Raw genomic sequence first — 20,641 nt, 5'->3', positions numbered from 1 at the left:
CCGATTATGATTTGTAGCCGCTGATCACGAATCTGGCCTCCATTTCGCTCTAAGCTCCATTTTGCTCCACTTCGCTCTCATTTAGAGCCTCAGGATGACAAATTTGTCTTAAACCTCGCCGAACCTATTGGTTTTCTACATACGCGCCGGCCGAGGGGGGGGGGGAGTACGACCCCCCTCGCCGTTTCGCCCCTGGTGGAGCTAGCGCGTCGCAGAAAAAAACGAGCGTGTGCGCCGTTACGAGACGCAAAGATTGGTACCCGATTTTAAGGTCCTAGATCAACCGGTGACCTCTGGGCTCTGAGGTCAGGTCAAGTGTCCCAAGGTACGGTTCAGTTTTTGGTAACTTCGCAAAAAACGGCCGCAGAGCCGCAACTTTGGCAGCATCGTGTTCGCCTCGCTCAGGCACGTCTAATGATATACTTTTTGTCTGGGCCAGGTCAACTTAGGGTGATGACCTCAGGTCACGGTTAGGTCAGCGCTCCCAGGTCACGAAGTTGGTAGAAAGACGTCATGTCGCATATCATTCGATTCGGCAGGTCTTCCTGAGTCCATTGGTGGCTTTCCCGAATCGCTAGCTCAATTTGATCGGGAGTTATTGACGAAAAACTAATATGACCTTGATGACGTCATAAATGACATCACGCAAGGTCAATTGCAAAAGTGACGTATCTAACCTTGCAAGGAGTGCATCAAATCACGATTCTGTGTGCTTGAGATAGTTGGAGATCGTTCCCGGCGCCAGGATAGCAGTTTTTATTCTTTTTCCCGTTGACTTATAATGGTGAGGTCACGAAAATGACCTGACCTCATATGACCTTTCGGAAAAATCCGAGATATAAAAGTTGTGAGACTTGTAATGGATACTAGATCCTGCAAGTTTCATTTCCCTGTGACAGCTCCTCTGGCAGTGAGGGCGTTGCGAAGTTGCGACATCTGAAGACCGTGCAGAGGTTCACTTATGACGTCATAGGTCAGTGACCTAACCTGACCCGAAAATGCGGTTGGTGTCAAAAGATCCGGCTTGAATCAAAGGTCAAGTATGCCAAGTTTAGCTCTCTATCGCCAGCGTGTTTGGAGCTATCGCGAAAAAAACCTATGGGGGGGGGGGGGCACCCGCTACCCCCTCAGCCAGCGAGGGTTAGCCTTACCTGAAAATGACCTTTGTAGAAATTGTAGACCTTGTCCGTGCGTATCCCATGACGTTTACCGCTTGTCGCTATCTTGCTTCGTTCTCGAGATCTCCAGGGGGGGGGGGGGGCGGCGGTCATTCGCCCCCCGTCGGTGCGCCCAACTGACTTTCAGCGTCGGTGATTTATCCTAGGTAAACTTTTTTGGGACACCCTGTACAATTGTGACAGATTGCAGGTGTAAAACGACCATCGACGCAAATGCTTACTGCCAGTAAAATTGGAAGTGGGAAATAGCTCTTAAAAACGGGGATGAGAGTGCAAAATAATTTTCATTTGGATGTCAGTTCGCACCCAAATCGACAAATTTTGGGATACAGCTGTGACCTGGACTGGACGGTCAACCAATGACCAAGAACCCTAAAATCGGGCACCATCGGCTTCCTCTCGTTACTCACGGGCGACACGCTTGTTTTTCCGCGAAGCTCTAGCTTGATCAGAGGCCAAACGGCAGGGGTGTACACTAAGTGTACACTGTACAGGGTGTCTCAAAAGTTCGTTGACACATTTCTCATGCCAATAAAGCATATAAGAACCGGCCAAAAATCTAAGGTTTTGGTGTCTGTGTGTACACTAGACAAATATGCATGCATTGACAACTGATTCGGAAGGTTGGAAACCAAACCATTTGCTGCATCTCCAAAAATATTTGCCCATACCGATTTTCGTCGCTTCCATCAACTGCCGGAGGCTGAAAAAAAGTTACCAGCTTTCAAGCTCTTGTAGGGGGAATCCCCTGCAGTTTCTGCGTCGAATTTAGGTTTGACGAGCTCCCCGGCAACATCCGCTTTTCCCTGAAAGCCGACACTGACAGCTTGCATCGACACCATCCGTGAGTATTTTGTAGGTCTTCTCTGGCGCTAACTCCTTCATGAATGACTGGTGCCGACCTCCCAAGCACCATTTTCCTTTTCAAAACAACCCCATTCCTGAACAAATGGGAAGTGCCAGGGGCAAATTTTTCGCAGCATATCGTAGCAGAATGCGTCGGCCATCTGTTTCTTAGACACATTTGCAAATTTTGCAAAGCCCAAACGCTCTTCAGTCACCATGCCGAGACCTTCGCTGGGTTGCGGGTGTTTTCTTCAGGAGAGGTTTTGCTTTGTAAACGGCCAAAACCTGTCCATCGTGCGGTTTTGTTGGGATTTTGTGTCTAAAAGAAAGCTATTTGCTCCAGATCTGCCTCTTGAAACTTCGTAAGATGAAACTTTACATTAAATGACACTTTTGGAGGGTCAGTTGCCTTGGCATTGACGATTTTCGTGTTATTTTCCCCAAAAATTTAGCGTTATAGATATTATAAACAATTTCAAAATGATTCTTTGTCTTTATCTTATGATGAACTGCAATTTTTGAAACTGGGTAACCTCTGTCTGTGAGCTTCTGATCAGTATTTAATAGTTATAACCGCATTTTCAGATGCTTTCCGGAGCACGAGTCTGCTGCCGTACCAAGGTCGTTCAAAACGCTGTTAGTCTCGCATGGTTTCGTCCTTCACAAATTTTAGCCACCATTTTTATCAGATGATCATATGTTGTACTCATCCTCGCCGAAACTTTGCCATGTGCCATTTTCGACTTAAACATTCCCATTACTCCTGAATCAGAGAGTTTCTCAGCCGACCCGATTTTGCGACCTCCATTTTCATGCCTGACCCATGGTCAGAGGTGAACCCTTTTTGTGAGCTCATGAAGGGTTGAATGCGCTTGAAAACAATGCGACTGCTGGGGAAGGTTGTTACCAATGCCCATGCAAAATTTCGACTGTTAATTTCTCGTTGATTCAGAATTATTGACAAAAAAGCATGGCTGGTATGTACCTGTCAACGAACTTTTGAGACACTCTGTACTGTCCAACCAAGAATCTTGGTCCAACCGACACCTCCCGGCCCGCGAAGGCTGCGCCAAGCACCGACCCGGAGTGGGCTAACTGGTCAACAAAAGCAACTTTGAAGTGTTTTTAAAGTAATATAAAGGCACGGGTCGGGTGGGCTACCATTTCTATATTTTTATATTTTTAGTTAAAAAAAAATATCGCTTCAGGGCTGTGACGAAAAATAAGTGGCCTAAATCCGATGAGAAAACAGGATTTGGGGGTACCCTAGGTTTGGCTGCTGGCATGAGTTGCCCCCCCCCCCCAAACGCAGGTCTGAATCCGCCAGTGTGTTAGGCTCCAATAGGATAACATATGGAAAACCACTCCTCGCGTTGCGACCCAGCTACGTCACATTGCCCATAACGTCAAACTCTTTCAAAACTAAATTAGCCCAGAACTATTCCCTATTTCATTAATCTCACGCAGTTGAGAAATAGTCAGCCGTCGCTCGGTATATTTGAAGTTACGAAAGACTCCAGGCTCCAGCTAAGTTTTATTGGTACTCCCTAACGCTCTGAATTTGACAGCTCACTTCATGTCTATGCTAAACTTTCAACGAATATGGGACTCTAATTGAATGCCGCAATACGTCATTTGAAACTTATTTGGGAACACATCAGAGGGCAGTTGAAGCCGTGGCCGAGGCAAAGACGGCGGGCCGGAAGCCTCATTCATTAGAAAGGGATTTACTTTAGTTCAGCCTGGTAGATATACGATAAACGACTCATTCAATTTCTTCATTCAAGTGGATAGAGCGGTCTACGCAATGAACAGTGAACGGTGAACAGCCTGCCACCGACTGCCTAAGGCTGTAGGGTAGATCTGCTGGTATCTCTGCCCGGCCGGATGCGTACATACGTATCTATATTTTCATTCTATACCAAATTTTACTTTAAAGGAACTGTCCCACCTTTGCATTAGTTCTGAGTTGAGATAGCCAAGTTGGCGGCCAGGTTCAGAAACCACTATATATCCTGGTCGCAATATACACAGTTTCGTGGTGTTAAAGAAATTCGTTCCCTTCATTTGAAAAGTGGGCCTTAGCTAAGGCCCTATCTCTTAACTATTAACCCGCGCGGGGCTGGGGTCTCCAGCCGAACGCGCGGGGCTGGGGGGGGGGGGGTAAATTTTACCCCCCTGTTATCTCCCGAACTAATGGTCCGATTTGGAAAATTCAAACGCCAATCGAAAGCTCTCATCACGAACTACTAAAAACATGTACTTAATTTAAAGTTTGAGGTCAAGGTCAAGGTCAGGTCAAGGGTACAAATTGCAAGTTTCTACAGTATCGGCCTTGCACCGTAGTTGCCGAAGAATGGAGTCATGGACTGAGACTGATCGCCCAAAACGTGTTCTTAGGCTACCAAGACAATATTAGTTGCATACAATATCATTCAGAGGTCAAGGTCAAGGTCAGGTCAGGTCAGGTCAGGTCACCAAAAAACAAAATATAGAAAAGGGCATGTGCGACACATGTTTTATGGGTCATTTTACTCATAGAATTCAATAGGCACACTCAATAAGTGATATGGACCACCTCTGGATGAATTTCAGGTCGAGGTCAGGTCAAGGTCAGGTCAAGTGAGGTCAAATTTTGAAGTTGGTTGTTAAGGCCTAAAAAGGTGTCTATCTGATGCAGTTTTTCACGGCGAATCGAATGGTGCTATTTTTGTTTCAGTACGAGGTCTAGAACTTCCAAAAAAGTCATTTTTCAAAAAATTTGTGTGTCGTGACGTCATAAAATTTTGAATAACTCCCACATTTTTTAACCGATTCTTCTAAAATTTGGTATGTAGGTGCACATAGACCACTTCTCTGACATATATTCCGGTTTTTTTCGATAGACTCAAAATTTTGGATTTTATAATGATTTTCCCAAAAAAATCAGTTTTTTGAAAAAATTTAGGCCAAAATCCAAAATTTTCAAAAAACCGAGATAGCCATTTGATAGACAAAGTAAAATTACGTATAACCTTTTTTGTTACGTCTTGATTCCTTTAAAAATGAAGATATTAGCGGCGTTTGAACTTTTGCCGTTTTTGAGGCGAAAATGGCGAACATGACGTCACTAAAACGTCAATTTCTCAAAAATTTTCCGACGGATTTCGCTCAAATTTTCAGGGAAGGTGTCAAATTGATGTAAGAAAAGGTACTGAAAGTTTGGCGGCGCCCCAGCCCCGCGCGGGTTAACGGACATTTGATGACGTCATCAGCCGTTTCACGCGTTCGACCTGTTTTATGAATAAGTTGAAATCGGCGAATCAGAGACACTTTTGTTATTGTATGAGCCGCGTCATATTTGAAAGCAAATATATTTGTTGCCAAATTTCCCCCCTCATTGGCATGAAGTAAATCCTTCATTACGTCACAGATCCGATCTAAATGACGTCACGATGAAATATAAAAATAGCAATATCTCAAAAAGTAGAGTATGAAAACGCGTAAAAACTTGCAGAATTCGTCACAATACCTTGAGTAACATTTTCGAATCCTAAACGGGACTTTTTTGAAGGTGGGATAGTCCCTTTAATACCAAACAATTTAAGAAATAAATTGTTTAATACCAAATTGTTCATGCATTGCAATGAAGCGTAAAACTGAGTTGTAATCAATGTTGGCTTGATCAAATACCTACATTATTTGAATAAAAAATTCTGAAATTCTGAATATTCTTTCTGAAACACAAAACAGTCTACGTTATTGGTGCTAGCTCAGCCTCCCCTGTCTGATATATTTATAGACCAAAACTCGTGATAAATCTGGTAATGGCGAAAGAGCCACTATCTGCAGCAAACACTAATATCGATCACTGGCGCAGGGCAGCTAACACGGAGAGCACAAGGGTCAAAGGCTCACATCAACGACATTGACTCGGCCGCTCAGCCAATATTTGCTCGACCTTAGTGTTATATAACGATTAGTTCGGGAAGGTTGGAACTGAGACCTGATCAAAGCATGTCTAATGGATAATTAATCACCGAGCCAGTAGTGTAAACACCAAACATATTTTACTGGGCATCACTTGAGCAACAAGTGAATATACTAAACAATTGTACGTACATTAACAAATAACAACCGTAATCCTGCACACAAAATAAACAGCAGCATGCATCAAAACATTCCCAAACAAACAAACAAACAAACAAACAAACATTCCCTGCATGCACAAAGCTTTGCGTCATGCGCCAGAGCGTCCGCACAGAGCCGCTGCCGTCTGGCCCTGGCTGGCATCCGACCCAGGGGACCTCGCGCTGGAGAGGTCCGCAGTCTGCCACTAATGTATCCGCCGCGTCTGGCCGCGACTGTGGCGTCACAGGAGTCAGATCACCACTCTCACAAACGAGCGGTCTCACAGCGCTGATCGCCGTCACAACTCTCAGCGCATCGCGGCGACGGGGCGGGGGCAGAGGTCGGCGCCGTCGCTTCTGCGTCTGAACAACGTCAGAGGTGAGGGCACTCGGCGCGTCGCCAGTGACGCTGGGCGGTTTCTCTGAGAGTCCCACGTGGGTCTCTGAGAGTCCGCGCAGCCCTCGCTCGACCGCAGTCGGTCGGCCGGCGGTGGCCCGGACGCCACTGTCTGCGACAGGCCGGATTGGCGAGCTCTCCGGGCGTCCCTTAGAGCTGCCACGGCCAGCAGGGCCCGGGGGACGCCGAAAGAAACCGGTCCATAGGCCGGACGCCGCGGGGCACACATACCATGGCCACATAACCGCACTGGCCGGCGTATTTGCACCACATGAACCGCGCATTACCGCGCCATCGGCTCTATTGCGTCATTCAAGACAAAATGCGAGCACTCTGGGGCATGGCAGGGGGAAAGTCCATCCATGTAAGCACCAACAAATACGCTGATGAAAAGAAATTAAAGTAATAAATACAAGTAAAGTAATATAAAGCACGTTAATGAGCGCCGTGTTATGAATCTCACATGACCCATGCGTATCCCTCACTGACGCAAAGGTAGCCCCGGGCTGTTAGCGTCCGTCATATAATGAGCAGAACAGGATAAAAAATGACACGTAACTTCAGTCAGCTATCATGCATAAGGCAGTGAGCGCTCTTACGTGCGGTATGGTATATGAATAAATAAGCGCCGACACTCAGGAAAAGTGCGCTTTCTAGCTGGCAACATATCCACACGGGTACGATAAATAAAAGCGGAAGCATGTGAGAAAAAGAAACACAGGCAGGCATTGGAAGAGGATAGGTGGCAGCGAAGTCGTGGCAACACTTCTTTACCAACACCAAATAGAGGAAGCAAGGAAGGCAGACGAGCACACAGCATAGTGGAGAGCAGCTTTAGGTGGTGTTGAGTGGCATAGTAATGTAAAGCGACAAATTATCGCAGCATGGTATGACCATTTCAAGAATGACGCATAGAAGGTGGAGCTCAGAAATGACGTAGAGATTTAGGACCATGTAGACCATATGATTATTGTCGCGACCCCCATCGATGGATGACTGTCGTCTAGTGCTGAGTGTTCTTCCCCCTGCCCGCATGATTGTTACCCATTATACTCGGATCTAAGCCGTAATCGCCACGCCATATGTGGAAGGCTTTTGGTGTCAATACATACATACATACATACATACATACATACATGCGGATAACAGACACTAGTCGGTACCATGGCCCAGCCCCTCGTGCGCCGGCCGACCCGGCCCGCCCGACCGCCGAGCCTGCCCGCCGCCGGCGTGGTGTCGTAAAAAAAGGTGGAATGACGTAGTGTGATGCATTATAGTGGAGAGCAGCTTTAGGTGGTGTTGAGTGGCATAGTAATGTAAAGCGACAAATTATCGCAGCATGGTATGACCATTTCAAGAATGACGCATAGAAGGTGGAGCTCAGAAATGACGTAGAGATTTAGGACCATGTAGACCAATGCAGACTAGCGCAGAGGGGAGTAAAACTTGAGTAAAACTACGCAGAGCATCGATGAGTGAGTATCCAACAGAAAAGTGTGTGCCGATGTCAGCTCATTGATGTTCTATCCTAGGAAATGGTTTCAGACAACGGCTGCGGCGATTCGATAGGTCGTCGCGAGTGGAAATGACAGGCGCCTGACGCTGTTTTCGGTGACAATTGTGTGCGTTCGCTCGGATCTAGCTCGTCTGTCGCTCGCAGATCTATTCCGATCCCTGAAGGTTGAACTTGTAAGGGCGAAGACCCGCGAAAGTGCTCCAATGTTCGGGATAGAACGTAGATGAGGAAAGCGACACGTGTATGGGGAAAGCGAGGAAGGCAGCTCAATGGAAAGATTGAAGCACCAGGTGGTGTTATGGCTCAAAAGAAGCATAGTGTAGTTATTTCGCAAAGTGGAAATGTCAAGTCTGAACTGACTCTAAAGCCATATTTTGACGTTCTACATTTCCACAATGAATTATGATATATAACTTGGATAGGCCGGTGCATTTAGTAGCCTGATGACACACAATATTGTGGGTATTCAGGGTGAGCACTAATGTACCTGCGCTCATAATTCGTCTATCTTTTGTATATTTACGCACAAATGTTTGCCAGTGTGTGTATTCTATAAGCCTTCGTGCAGCGTCTGGCTGCCTCTGTGTCATTATCTTCCGAACCCGCCTGTCGGCCTGTGTCAATGTTACTGCGTCTGTACCCGTGCCGACGTCTGTGTTTCTCGGTACCACCCCGTGTGTCCCTGCGGCGGGCGGGCGGCCCGACGGACGGCGCAGCCTCGGCCGGCCGGCGGGGAGGTTACAGGCCCGTCAGCCCGGCTCTGGGGCGCCGCTGGCTCCGACCCTCACCTTGTCGGCTCGCGCGGCCACCGTCTGCAGAGGAGAGCTGCCCTGGCCGCGCAGCTGCCGCACCGAGCGCAATCGCAGCCGGCCGGACTCGCCGCCCGGCGGCTCGTCCGTCTGTGGGTACACGGGCAGGGGGGAGAGGGGTTTGAGTGCTGCACGGCGGGGTGGGTGAGATCTATTATTGAAACAAAGATGAGATCCAAATAAATAATATCACATGAGTTCCAAAGACTGCATAATATTCACAAATGCTCAGCGGATCTAAATACATAGATCGCTGATAATAAATTGAATGATGCACAACAAGTTGCATTTGCCATTGATTATTTAGTTTACGAATATACCTGCATGACAAACTAAGCCCGCCCGACAATATTTCCGCGTAATAAGTAATGCAAAATCGCTGCAAATTACCAATAGGTTCCCGAGCAAATATTAAGCCAAAAGCCCACCCATCGAGGCACCCACGGCTCATCACCCAGGAGATGAGCGAAAAGCCCGCCAAAACAATCCCTCCCCACACCTCTGCTCCTCACCCCCCATCCCCGTCCCCACCTTTTCGGCGCACACCATTACTCGCAGTGAGCCGTCCTGATGTCCCACGTACAGGTGGTCACCGTCGGCGTCCAGGGCGGTGATGGCCTGCTTCAGACAGTAGCCGGCGTCCACAGCCGCGCATTTCTGCCGCGATAGATAGATATGTAGATAGACAGATAGATACATAGATAACTAGATAGATAGACAAGTTACTCCTATGCAGATAGTTCATTGACACACTGCAGAACATGTTCAAGTATGGATAAAATCATAAAATACATGATAAGACATAAAATACATTACCAGAATTTACGCGGATTGCACACATTAAAAACAGTGTCCATGTGTAATGGTTCTCAGTTTACGTTGACTTCGTGCATTAGCTGTAGTACGAGGCGGCAAAATTTGGTAATGTCTGCATTATTGTCTGTCAGAACTCAGAAGCCATGACTGAGAGCACTGAGTGAGGCCGGCCGGGCACGGAGCGGGCGGGACAGAGCGGGGGAGCAGCGGTGCGGGTCGGGGCGGGACGGGGAGGGGCAGGGAGGTTCCAGTCATTGTCCAATCCCTCGCGGATAGATCCGCGACGAGAGGACCACACAAGTCACGGAGGCCGCGACACAAGCGGCCCCGACGGAGCGCGATATGAGCGGCCAAAATAGCGGCACGTCGATAGCACGGAGCTGTGAATGGCCTTCCAGGAAGTCAGTAAATCCCGTACCGGATGGTGGCGCGGCGCCAACGGCATGGAAAAAGCAGCATTAAACCAGATTGGGATCTGTGTATGAGCTGCGAACGTGTTTGGTGTGCTAGGAAATATTTTGAAGAGAAGTTCGGCGAGGCGGTGCCGGATCCAGTTGTAGGAGTTCAATCATTGCTCAATGTTCATATTATTGTCAATACGTTTTCTGCGAGAACTGGGCAGAAGCCAAAATCTGAAGCATTCCTCATTTTACTTTCTGAGAACGTCTCAATATATGATACGTTGGCTTACCGAAATGGTTTATTCGCAATTTTCTATGCCTAGGTGGCCTGGGACATGCTAGGAGACATTTAGTGAAACGCTTCAACCACTGTTTTATGCGAACCCGTTTTGCAGAATGCAGGGGGCTTTACGTCAGTTTATAGCATCGACCACTAGCAAAGCCCAAAGCTCCCATCATAGCTGTTGAAGCGTTCTATTCAGATCTGAGAGATTACTAACCGACGCGGCACACAATCACAGACTTTAATGAACTCGTAGGGATAAATAAATACGGCAGTCCGGACCTGGCGGATGAGATAATAGGATTTGTGACTCAAAGCTATCCGCCGCGACCTAAATCCTACCTCGATAATACAGCCAGGAGAGGAATGGCTTTAATGCGAATGAAAACGAGTGTGATGTAGGCAGTTAAAATCACGCCACAAGCCAAAAACAAGGCAAAATGATAATTCAAATCCCTAATGCCTGAAACAGACTCTTTCCGCGGTCAGGAAATCGCATGCGAGAGCCTATTCAAATACATGGAAGCACGCTCGCATCAATCGTACGCACCTCCCGGATGCGATTGATACGGGAGGAATTATAATGTATTTGAATAGGCTCTCGCATTGCGATTTCCTGAACGCGGAAAGAGTCTGTTTCAGCCATAAGTCCCACACATCCTATCATACCACACAAAACCAGCCACACCCCTCCTCACCTCGAGATCGACAACGCTGAGGCAGCAGGAGGGTCTTGTGGAGACGGCCGGCGCCCCGGGCCGGAGGGTGTGCAGCGCGTGGCCCCATCGCACGGCCAGATGACAGCCCTGGTCGGCCACCTGAGACCCCACCGTCGACAGGAGCTCGCCTGACCGGCAGATTGTGGGCGTTAAATGAGCTGAGCAGCTGAGAGCGTTGGGGGGGGGGACGATAGGGGGCACAGTGGGCGTTGGACGAGCGTAGAGACTAGGGATTAGGGAGGGTCAGGAGTCACACGTCCCGCGCGCAGCAGACGCGGGACGTGACCCGACGATCCAACGCAATAAGCTCATTCCGCACGATGGAGCCACAAAGAAGGCGATAATAGCATTTCCTTAGCAACCGAGGCTCGTCTCGGCAAAGTGGAAGGTCACACGCGAGTGCTAGTATTCATCGCTGGGGACAAAAACACAAAGATGAAAGCCTGTTAGGTCATGCAAATACATTTTCAGTTAACAACAATAGTCGAGCCTCCCTGAAAGACGCTGACATAGCATAAATAAATAAATAAATAAATAAATAAATATATAAATAAATATATAAATAAGGCTCAATATTTAAGTAAGATGCATATAGCAATTGCCAGGTCTGCTTACCAAGCACACGTGATTTTCGGTTCCCAATAGCCACTTATCAATCCACACTCTTCACCGCTCATCATATTTAAAGCAACTAAGTTCCGGAGAACCTTTTCCATTTCCGCTCTCCACTTCCATTTTCCTTCATATCCCTCTTCACCATCTCCCGGTCATGACCATCATCCCAAGCCACGATCACCGTCGAGCAGCGAACACTGACTTACTATCCCTCTAACCCTTTCCCTCACCAACTCCCTACCAGTATAACGCCTTTTGGGGCGACTAACGGAGCGAGCGAGAGGGTGAGCCTTGCACGTGCGAAATTTCGAGAGGGTACCTCCAGCTGACTTGTGCACGGCACCCTACTAACCGGTCTCTAGCGATGTGCCAAATTTGAGCACAATCGGCCCAGCCGTTCTCGAGATCTGGAAGCGGCACCCTGCACGTGCGCACGTGCAAAATGGGTCCCAACTGAGTTTTGCACGGCACCCTACTAACCGGTCCCTAACCATGTGCCAAATTTGAGCGCCATCGGTCCAGCCGTTCTCGAGATCTGGAATCGACCCCTGCACGTGCGCACGTGCAGCAGCACCCCAATTCTGGCACATGGATATGCATTGCCTAGTGGGTGCCTACCTACATGCCAACTTTCAGCGCAATCGGCCAAGTAGTTACCGAGATATTGCAACAATTACAAAAGTGACACCTCTTCGTTTTGCACATGGCACGTGCATAAGGGGTCACCCACATGCATCGGCAATAGTCCAATACTTGGTAGAAGGAATGAAGCTATCCTACAAAAATTACCGCGTGTAAATCGGTCAAGTGGTTGCTGAGATATAAGCGTCGCAGAATCGTGACCACGGCCGGCCGGTCGCTCATACTCAGAAATTTCCGTTAATCTAAGGAAAGACTCCGCTCGCTTCGCTCGCTCCGTAATCAGTTACCTCTTCTCGCTCAACACCGACATTTGCACGACCCCATTAATTCTCCATTTCTCTACCTCATCTAGCATCCTTCCCATTTTAAACTAAAGCAGTGTCCCTTCTGTCCCTTCTGTCCACAGCTGTCCCTTCCTCCTTCCTGACGGGGAACAGCTTCTAATTCAGCTACCCCTCCCCCCGCCCATCCCACCCGTTACCCTGTCTCCTCACCCCACCTGTTACCCCCCCCCCCCCACACTCACCGTCCAGCCCGTCCCGGACCTGGAGGCACCTGCCGCGGATGGTGAGCGCCACGCGGCACGAGCCCTCCAGGTGGAACGGTCTCACACAGCCCACGTCCCCCTGGACGGGGTGCCAGCTGAGCAGCACGTCGCCGGGCGGCCAGAACCGCAGCGGCAGCGGCCGGCCCTCCTCCTCGGGTAGGGTCTTCAGCGCCAACAGACGCTGCAGGGGGAGGGGGGGGGGGGCGTTAATGCTGGAAAGATGGTTGTGTAGTAATTGTACGGGTCTCAGTCCGACAAAAGGCACAGCAGGCAGATATGTCAATCTGTCTGTGCTTCCACGTTTCGAAAATCAAAGCGGAGTAAAGAACAATATAAAAACGGCAATATAACATTCCTTTTGGTCATCCCAGGTCACATTCACTCCCTTCAAAACAACAGTTGACAGGACGTTTCATCTCCCCGACATTGTGCACAGTTGTGCACCCGTCAGTACCTCCTGCCAGCACCTTTTACGCAAACTTATTTCCTCTAACAAAATTATCATTGTGATTATCGTTTGTCACGGTTATCAGGGTAACACAGCAAACCTAACAGTAAAAGCCACACCCTTTCCCCTTATGATTTCCTCGCTGACTCACTGATCTCTCATCCTCTCAGTCCTCTCACCTCAGCATTGACCACAGCGAAGAAGGCGTCTCCACCGATATAGAGCCGGTTGGCCTTGTGCGACAGGCAGCTAATGGTACTCCCCACGTGTACACGCCGCACCGAGTGGCTCTCGAATGTCGACGTATTCGCCGCGGCGTCTGAGCTCTCCGAGCCGGGCAGAGCGGGCGGCGGTAGCGGCGGGTCCGGCTGAAGAGAGAGGGGGAGGGGCCCGGCGCTCGGAGTTACAGCACGGTCGCACACATCGAGGGGGCTATAATACAGAGCTCTTAGCCTAGTGGACTTCCCGCCGTAAGTGTTATTGGTCGTACAGTAGAACGATCGTCAATAATTTCACCCATGAGACGGTCATCAGTCTAGCCGCCACTTTGGCATTCATCGTAAAACTCACCGGCAAAGTTTCATCAATCATCCGGAATTAAATGATAAATATCTCACATCCACCCCATCCCCCAAATCACACACACAAACTTTCCAGTTCCAAGATAGCAAGCAGTGCCTGAACTCCTACATAATGAGCAACCAACACCGCTAACACTTAACGCACATAGCACATACCTTAACCTGCGCTAGGATGGTGAGAGAGCCCGTATCGTCTCCGATTAAAACCGAGACGTGCTTGCTGATCTTCTTAACCGCCATACAGGTGGGCCGAGGGCGAGGTAGCGACGACGGAGCCGACCACTGGGGGCACAGGGGGGGGGGGGGGGGAGGGTACTGCAGGGGCAGGGTGACGAAACTGTCCAACTAGGGGACATGTACCTGTCCCGATGTTACGAGCACACTTGCAGACAATTATTATGGTGGGTTGGTGAGGTGGTGGTGAGCGACTGAATAAACGGATAATAATATGTGGTTTAATACGGAATTAAGCAAGATATGCAGGTACTAGCGTATGATAGGTAGGAAGAAAAGAAAAGGCTATGTTCTGGAGGATGTTGCTAAAACGTGACTTTGACACTTTGATTTAATTTCACGTCATTGTTACCTAGAAAAGAACACACAATGCAAAATCCGAAAATAAAAAGAATATCGTTTAATCCATGCAAATCAGCACCAATCGTAGACGTCATTTGAGCCTGTGGATAAGATCCGGGTGTCAAAGCATAAGCTACCTGAGATACACAAAACTCCCTCTAAGCCAACAGCACGGAATATACAGTCTACGACAGACTATATGAGCCTATATATCCTGTGCCTACAGCATCAATAATGTTCTCCCAACCCATGCCCCAGTCTTTTTGAGGCCAGCGCTCTCATACTATAGCCTATCAAGAACCATGGCAAAGCTGCAATGTGATGCTGCAAACGTTATGCGATAGCGCTGACACAAATGTGATGGCTTTAGAATACGGAGGACAGGCCAGTAATACCCACCGCAGTTACAGGAGTATCGATGGAACTCGGCTCGGGGCTCGCGAGCTGCGGAAAGCGTGAGGACAAAGGGTGTCTTTAGTGCGAACGCAGCCCCAGCCAGCCCACAATAGGCTCTGCTCTAAGCCACCAGCTGCGCCGTCTATTCTAGTCGGGCCCACAAATTGGAGCGAATATATGTTCAGCTCAATGCATTACTAAGAAGGTAGTAAAACATAATATTCTTATAATTTACAAAGCAGCGTTATGCTGGGATCCCAATAGCATACCAGTAGCACCCCCTATTTGAGAAATGTGATAGTGCCTGATGCATTGTATCAGGCAGGTCACATAGGTACCAAATTTGAGCTCAATCAGTGACGCGGTTCTGTAGATATCATTAGACCACTGTACATAACATACATATACCTACATTGCGTCAAACCAGCAACAAAAAACAATAGGGAAGGGGGAGGGAAGGCACTTACGAGCGAGATTGTGTCACAGACCACCTGCGTCGAACACAGGCTGCGCACGTAGCTGGCTGACAGCGTGTACCGGTGCAGAACCATCGCCGAAGTCAGCACGAACACGTAGGAGCCGTGCAGCTGCAAGAGGCGCACAGTGGGTCAGCGGGGTAATGGTGAGGGAAATATATCGAGAATAGTATCCAGATGGTCATACAGCTGCATGGATACAATAAGTAAGTACATACTGCATAAATACAATAAGTAACAATAAGTAACAGCTTCATAATTAGTTTGTATATTATGCCAGAATCTTGGCAAATCCATCAAAAAATACTTGCATGAATCTCGGTAGCCCTCAGACGGTAATCCTCACCTGAACGCTGACAATGGGCACTCCGAGATCATCCAGACGGGTGCGTGTGGCCACAATGTCCGCCTCAGGCGGCAGCTCTGCGCCCTCCTCCTGGGAGATCGTCCTCTGGCCGCAGTGTCCCGGCGGAGCACCCTCGCTACACTCAGAGACCGCCCTCCTGCCGTCATCCCCTCCAGAGGACGGAGCACGGCGCACGTCCGCCGTGCTCTCCGCCGAGACGGCCCTGCGTCGGTCGTGGGGAGTGGAACCACCCGATGGGGCGCTGCTGGAGGAATCACCCTCAGCGTGTCGGTGCTTTTTGTGCTTCTTCTTCTTCTTTTTACTCTTATGGATGTGATAACTGCTGGGATTGCTTGTGTCATCTTTGTGAGATTCCTCTTTGTCATGACACTTGTCCGTTGTCTGATTGCTTTCATCTTCGTTTTTCCTTTTACTTCCTGCTTCATTTTGTCCTTGATTCTCCCTGAATGTTACTACCGTATCAGAGTCCTTCCATGGGTCTCCTTTAGCTTTCTCAGTCCTTTCTGTCTCTCTAGTCTCACTAACAGATTGTACTTCACCAATTCTTACAGCTTCGTCAGTTGTTTCAATCATGCCCGTATTATCTGCCGTTTTTCTTCTATCTGTCGTCTCTCTGCCGTTCGTTGTCTTTCTTCCCTTCGAAGTATCTTTCCTCTTGCTCGTATTTTTTCGCTCTGTCGTATTCTCCCTCCCCTTCCTCCTCTTCGTCGTCTCTCCATCCTTCTCCGTCCCTCTACCACCAGACGTCTCTCCTCTCTCGTTCGTTTCTCTTTCTTCTGTCGTCTCTCCTCTCTCCGCCGTCTCAACCCCATACTCTCCCACCTCCATCTTCACAGCCGCCATCTCTGCTACGCTCATCCTCGGCTCTTCTCCATCCCTCTCTCCCTCCTCCTCCCTCCGCTCTCCCTCTCCCGCCGGCACGGCTGTCCCCTCTGGAGTCACTCGCAGCATCACCGTGTTACCGTTATGTTTCGCCAGCTCCAGTAGCGACTTGTATAGCTCACTGCTGCTGTCAATTTGTCCCAGGTAGGACATAGCCGCCGGCCCGCCAGTTTCAGCGCTAGCCGGTGGTGGACAGTTGTAACTCTCCTGACTAGTCTGTCTCTCACTCACCGGAGGATCCTCCGGCTCATCCTGATCAAGAGGAGCCGAGAGAAGCGCAGCAGCCATTTCGTTCAGCTCGGATTCGTTCCTCACTCGAACGATGGCGCGTGCCAGACTGACCTCGTCCTCATCTACCTCCATACCATCGTCTCCGGCTGCCGCCGGGTCCGGTTTCACGGCGGCAGTCGGTGGAACAGACGGCGGCGGGGACGATCGAGGGGGTGAGGAGGGTGGCTCCGTCTCGGTGGGAGCAGTCGCCGGGGAGGGATCCGACGGAGCCGGCTCCGACGGCTCCTGTTTCACGCGCACACCGCCGGGGAGCGGTGGCACTTCTGTGGCGGAGGACGCGGTAGGAGCTGCGGCGGCTGCAGCAGAGGCGACGTTCCCAGCCGAATTACAACTATCCTCCCCTCCAACACGATCACAAGGACCACCATCTGTCGTCCTCGCCGCGTCGCCCGATTCTGGTCTGCGCTCCAACTCCTCTCTACTCTCTCCTTCCCCCTCCCCCGTCCCTCTGCCGGGCCCATCACCCTGACCGCCGTCCGCCGGTCCTTCGGCAGCGCCTGGGGCATGCTCGGCCAGTCGCCGCAGCAGTTGCTGTACCTCAGGAGGCAGGCCGAACTGGCCCGGCTGTACGTCACGGCCGGAGCTCATACATTTGAGGCGAACGTCGCGCATGTGGCGGGCAATCTGGCGCAGACGTCGCATCTGTGGGGCAGAGAGGGGTAGTGTGAAAACCCATCTCAGTGAAGACTGGTATCATTCAGGGCAATCAGTTATAATTGCAATATTACCAGTGAGCGAAATAGCTAGATAGAAATGGCCATTTATATAAACAATATTCGTTATATTCGTTATTACATACTGATCCACTTTCAAGTTACGTAAGTGAAAGCTTTTAATAATTGAAATATGAATATGATATTACATCAAGCGAAGATTAAGTGGATTCGATTACACCTGCTACAGATGAATAACATTACATAAAGGCACGATTGAGCTCAACATTGCATAATGGTGTGCATTGTGCAGGATTGCATTTATTTTAGGTAACCCAAAACTAGGAATATCCTTTGCAACAGAGGGGTAAAGGTAGCCGAACACGCAAAGTACGGTAATCTTTCTCCGTCATCTTTCTCAGAATCCAGTGAACAGTCATTTATATAATGTCGATGACAGAACATTGCGATCGATATTCCACACCTGTTCCGACAAAGGCAGGCAGACGGGCCCCGGTAACATGTGTCAGACAGGGCCTAGCGGATAACATCAGCTGGAATAGGGATTAGGGGGTGGGTCTAGAGTGCGGAGAATGCGGTTATGAGCAGTCTGCACTACGCATCGGGGGTGATGTTGCTTCGTGAACGTCTCGTATTAAAAATATGTCAGCATTTAGATGCTTGCGGTGTTTTAGATGCTTGCATTCACTGCACAATTACATCAGGAGCCCCCAAAACTCGCCAATCGAGATACGTAGCCCCATCGAACGGATAAATTGGGCAAAAACTCGACTCAACGGACTTTTTTTATAGAGTTCGGGAAAATAACTTTTCTCAATTCTCCATTCACCTACCGACGGTTATAGACAATGCCTCCATCAGTCAGGCGTTCTGACCAGATTCCCATTCAGAACTATTCGGCCATCACCCCATCCATGGCTATTACAATTTGGATGGCGCCGCACCCACCCAACTCTGTTTCAGCCGGCGGTCCGGACATACCATAAAGCGACTGACCTCGGTCTGCAGGGCGATGATCTGCTCCTACTGACCACTAACCTAAACAGAGGTCCGGACAGGCCATAGAGCGACACGATCTATCCCTACTGACCTGACATGACTATCCTGTACAGAGGTCCCGACAGAGCGACTAACCTCGGACTGGAGGGCGATGATCTGTCCCTACCGAACCCTATCCTTAACACTGACAGACCAGAGAGCGACTAGCCTCCGTCTGCAGGACGATGATCTGCTCCTACTGACCACTATCTTTGCAGTAGGTCCTGACAGGTCACAGAGCGACTGATCTCGGTCTGCAGGACAATGATCATCTGTTCCTTCTGATGACTGTTCTAAAAAGACGTCCGGACATGCCATAGAGTGACTGACCTCCGCCAGCACGGGCGATGGCCTGTTCCTACTGACCACTATTTTTGCCGTAGGTCCTGAAAGACTAGCGACTAACCTCGGTCTGCAGAGCGAGGATCTGCTCCTCCATCTCCTCCACCTGCCCCAGCAGCTGGTTCTCCACCAGCGACAGGTGCAGCATGTTATCCCAGGCCGGCTCACGGGACGACAGCTCGTCGGCCAGGCGGTACACGTCCTGAAAATGGCAGTGAGGTAGAGGTGAGGTACGACTGAGGTGGGGGTGTGAAAGCCAGCTGAGCTTGGGCCTGTTGTTTTGGGGCACCAAAATAACAAAACAGTTGGGTCTGAAAACACCTGCATGTACTATAACTGAGACATCACATGTCATCCTAGGACAACAAATGCGACAGAAGTAGCATGCTCTGTGAGGGCCAAAAAATGCAGACGTCGGCTGAAATAATCCTGCTGCAACAATAGCCTGTTGAAACAGATCCACGACTGACTTAACATCAAACCATACCGTCAGTTCGAAATCACACGCTACGATGGGCGTCAGATGGCACAAGAGTCGTGGAATACGACAGCCAACATTGGTCACTGGCTCAGCCTCCGGGTCCGCAACGATCACCTGGAATTGCCTTAGAGTGGGTTAGTTAATACTGGTGTGAAGCATACTAGATTTATGTGTAACTGCCATTAACGTAGAAAAGCTGGTCATGAGTAAAGTTATCTACCTTCTCAATGACGGTGGTATGCCGGTTGAAGATGCGACACGTATTGGTCCAGCTCTGCGAGAAGCACGAGCGACACTCCCAAGGCTTTCGGCCTCCTCCGGCGGGCCGCCCGCCGCCGACGTTCGGACGAATACTGCGCGGCTCCAGAGACGGCGGAGGACCGGAGAATGGCTCGGCGGCCGGCAGCGGAGCCTTGCCGCGCTGTGCGCCTGGTGGGAGCAGGCAGAATCGGAGGTGAGACTGAAGACACAGCGCAAGTAGGAAATGCATTGCACGTTGTGCATCCAAATGTGTCCCTGCGAGCAACACAATTTAAAAAGAAAAACGCAGTGGAAAGTGAGGTACATACAATCCTACTAAAATTTTCGAATCTCCCAAGCCCAACAGAATTTCAGGCAGTTCGCAACGGATCAACCATACCTAGATCAGTAAGACACACATTCTTTTTTTTTGTGTAACCAGATACCCCTTACTTATCCACCATCCAGCCTAAAACAAGATTGCCTTGGCATGTTCACACCAATAAACCTGCGCATCGCTAGCCAACTATAGCATACGTCACTATCCGTGTCAAAGTGCCGTGTCATTGTATCATGCCACTCACCCGCCGCTGCCGCTGAGACCACCACTCTGGGAGGGGATCGGGCTCGGCCCTGGACGCTGGCACTGACTGCTGAGCCGGGCCGACTCGAGCTGCCGTCCAGACACGAGAACCGCGCGCTGCCGTTGAGCGCCGCGAACCGACTGCGGTCCTCTGTTGAAGACGGAGAGGGGTGGGTTGGTGGTGGTGGTGGTGGTGGGAGGGATGGCCTGGTGAGCTGTGTGACGGGTAGTGTGTGATGGACTGATAGTGAAGCATACACAGAAGATGTAGATGTGGAGGTTAAATGCATAAAGATGCGCCATACCAAGCAAGGGCTTCAGAGTTGTCATCTTTGAACAGTGAAAACGTCACCATGCTTCATGGTGAAGCGGGTGACTCGGCAACAAC

The 20,641-nt window shown here is 49.7% G+C and overlaps 1 protein-coding gene across 2 annotated transcripts in view; it reads right to left on the bottom strand.

Annotated features, from left to right (window-relative positions):
- The window catches only part of LOC122380828 (serine/arginine repetitive matrix protein 2-like), a 32,114-nt gene that overhangs the window by 5,464 nt on the left and 6,009 nt on the right, over positions 1-20,641 (bottom strand). For both annotated transcript variants that reach the window (XM_043364325.1, XM_043364326.1), the window contains exons 3-13: positions 20,255-20,404; positions 19,651-19,859; positions 19,014-19,151; positions 15,702-17,537; positions 15,347-15,466; positions 14,064-14,189; positions 13,506-13,694; positions 12,858-13,059; positions 11,054-11,202; positions 9,387-9,512; positions 8,835-8,945 (exon numbers count right to left, since the gene is read on the bottom strand). In XM_043364325.1, the coding sequence (XP_043220260.1) occupies positions 8,835-8,945; positions 9,387-9,512; positions 11,054-11,202; positions 12,858-13,059; positions 13,506-13,694; positions 14,064-14,189; positions 15,347-15,466; positions 15,702-17,537; positions 19,014-19,151; positions 19,651-19,859; positions 20,255-20,404 (3,356 nt within the window). The remainder of the gene's footprint in view (positions 1-8,834; positions 8,946-9,386; positions 9,513-11,053; positions 11,203-12,857; positions 13,060-13,505; positions 13,695-14,063; positions 14,190-15,346; positions 15,467-15,701; positions 17,538-19,013; positions 19,152-19,650; positions 19,860-20,254; positions 20,405-20,641) is intronic.

This window comes from Amphibalanus amphitrite, unplaced genomic scaffold, assembly GCF_019059575.1.
Source record: "Amphibalanus amphitrite isolate SeventyFive unplaced genomic scaffold, NRLGWU_Aamphi_draft 000107F_arrow, whole genome shotgun sequence".
NCBI lineage: Eukaryota > Metazoa > Arthropoda > Thecostraca > Balanomorpha > Balanidae > Amphibalanus > Amphibalanus amphitrite.
The sequence above is the reverse complement of the archived record's forward strand: the minus strand, read 5'-3'. Positions and strand labels throughout refer to the sequence as shown.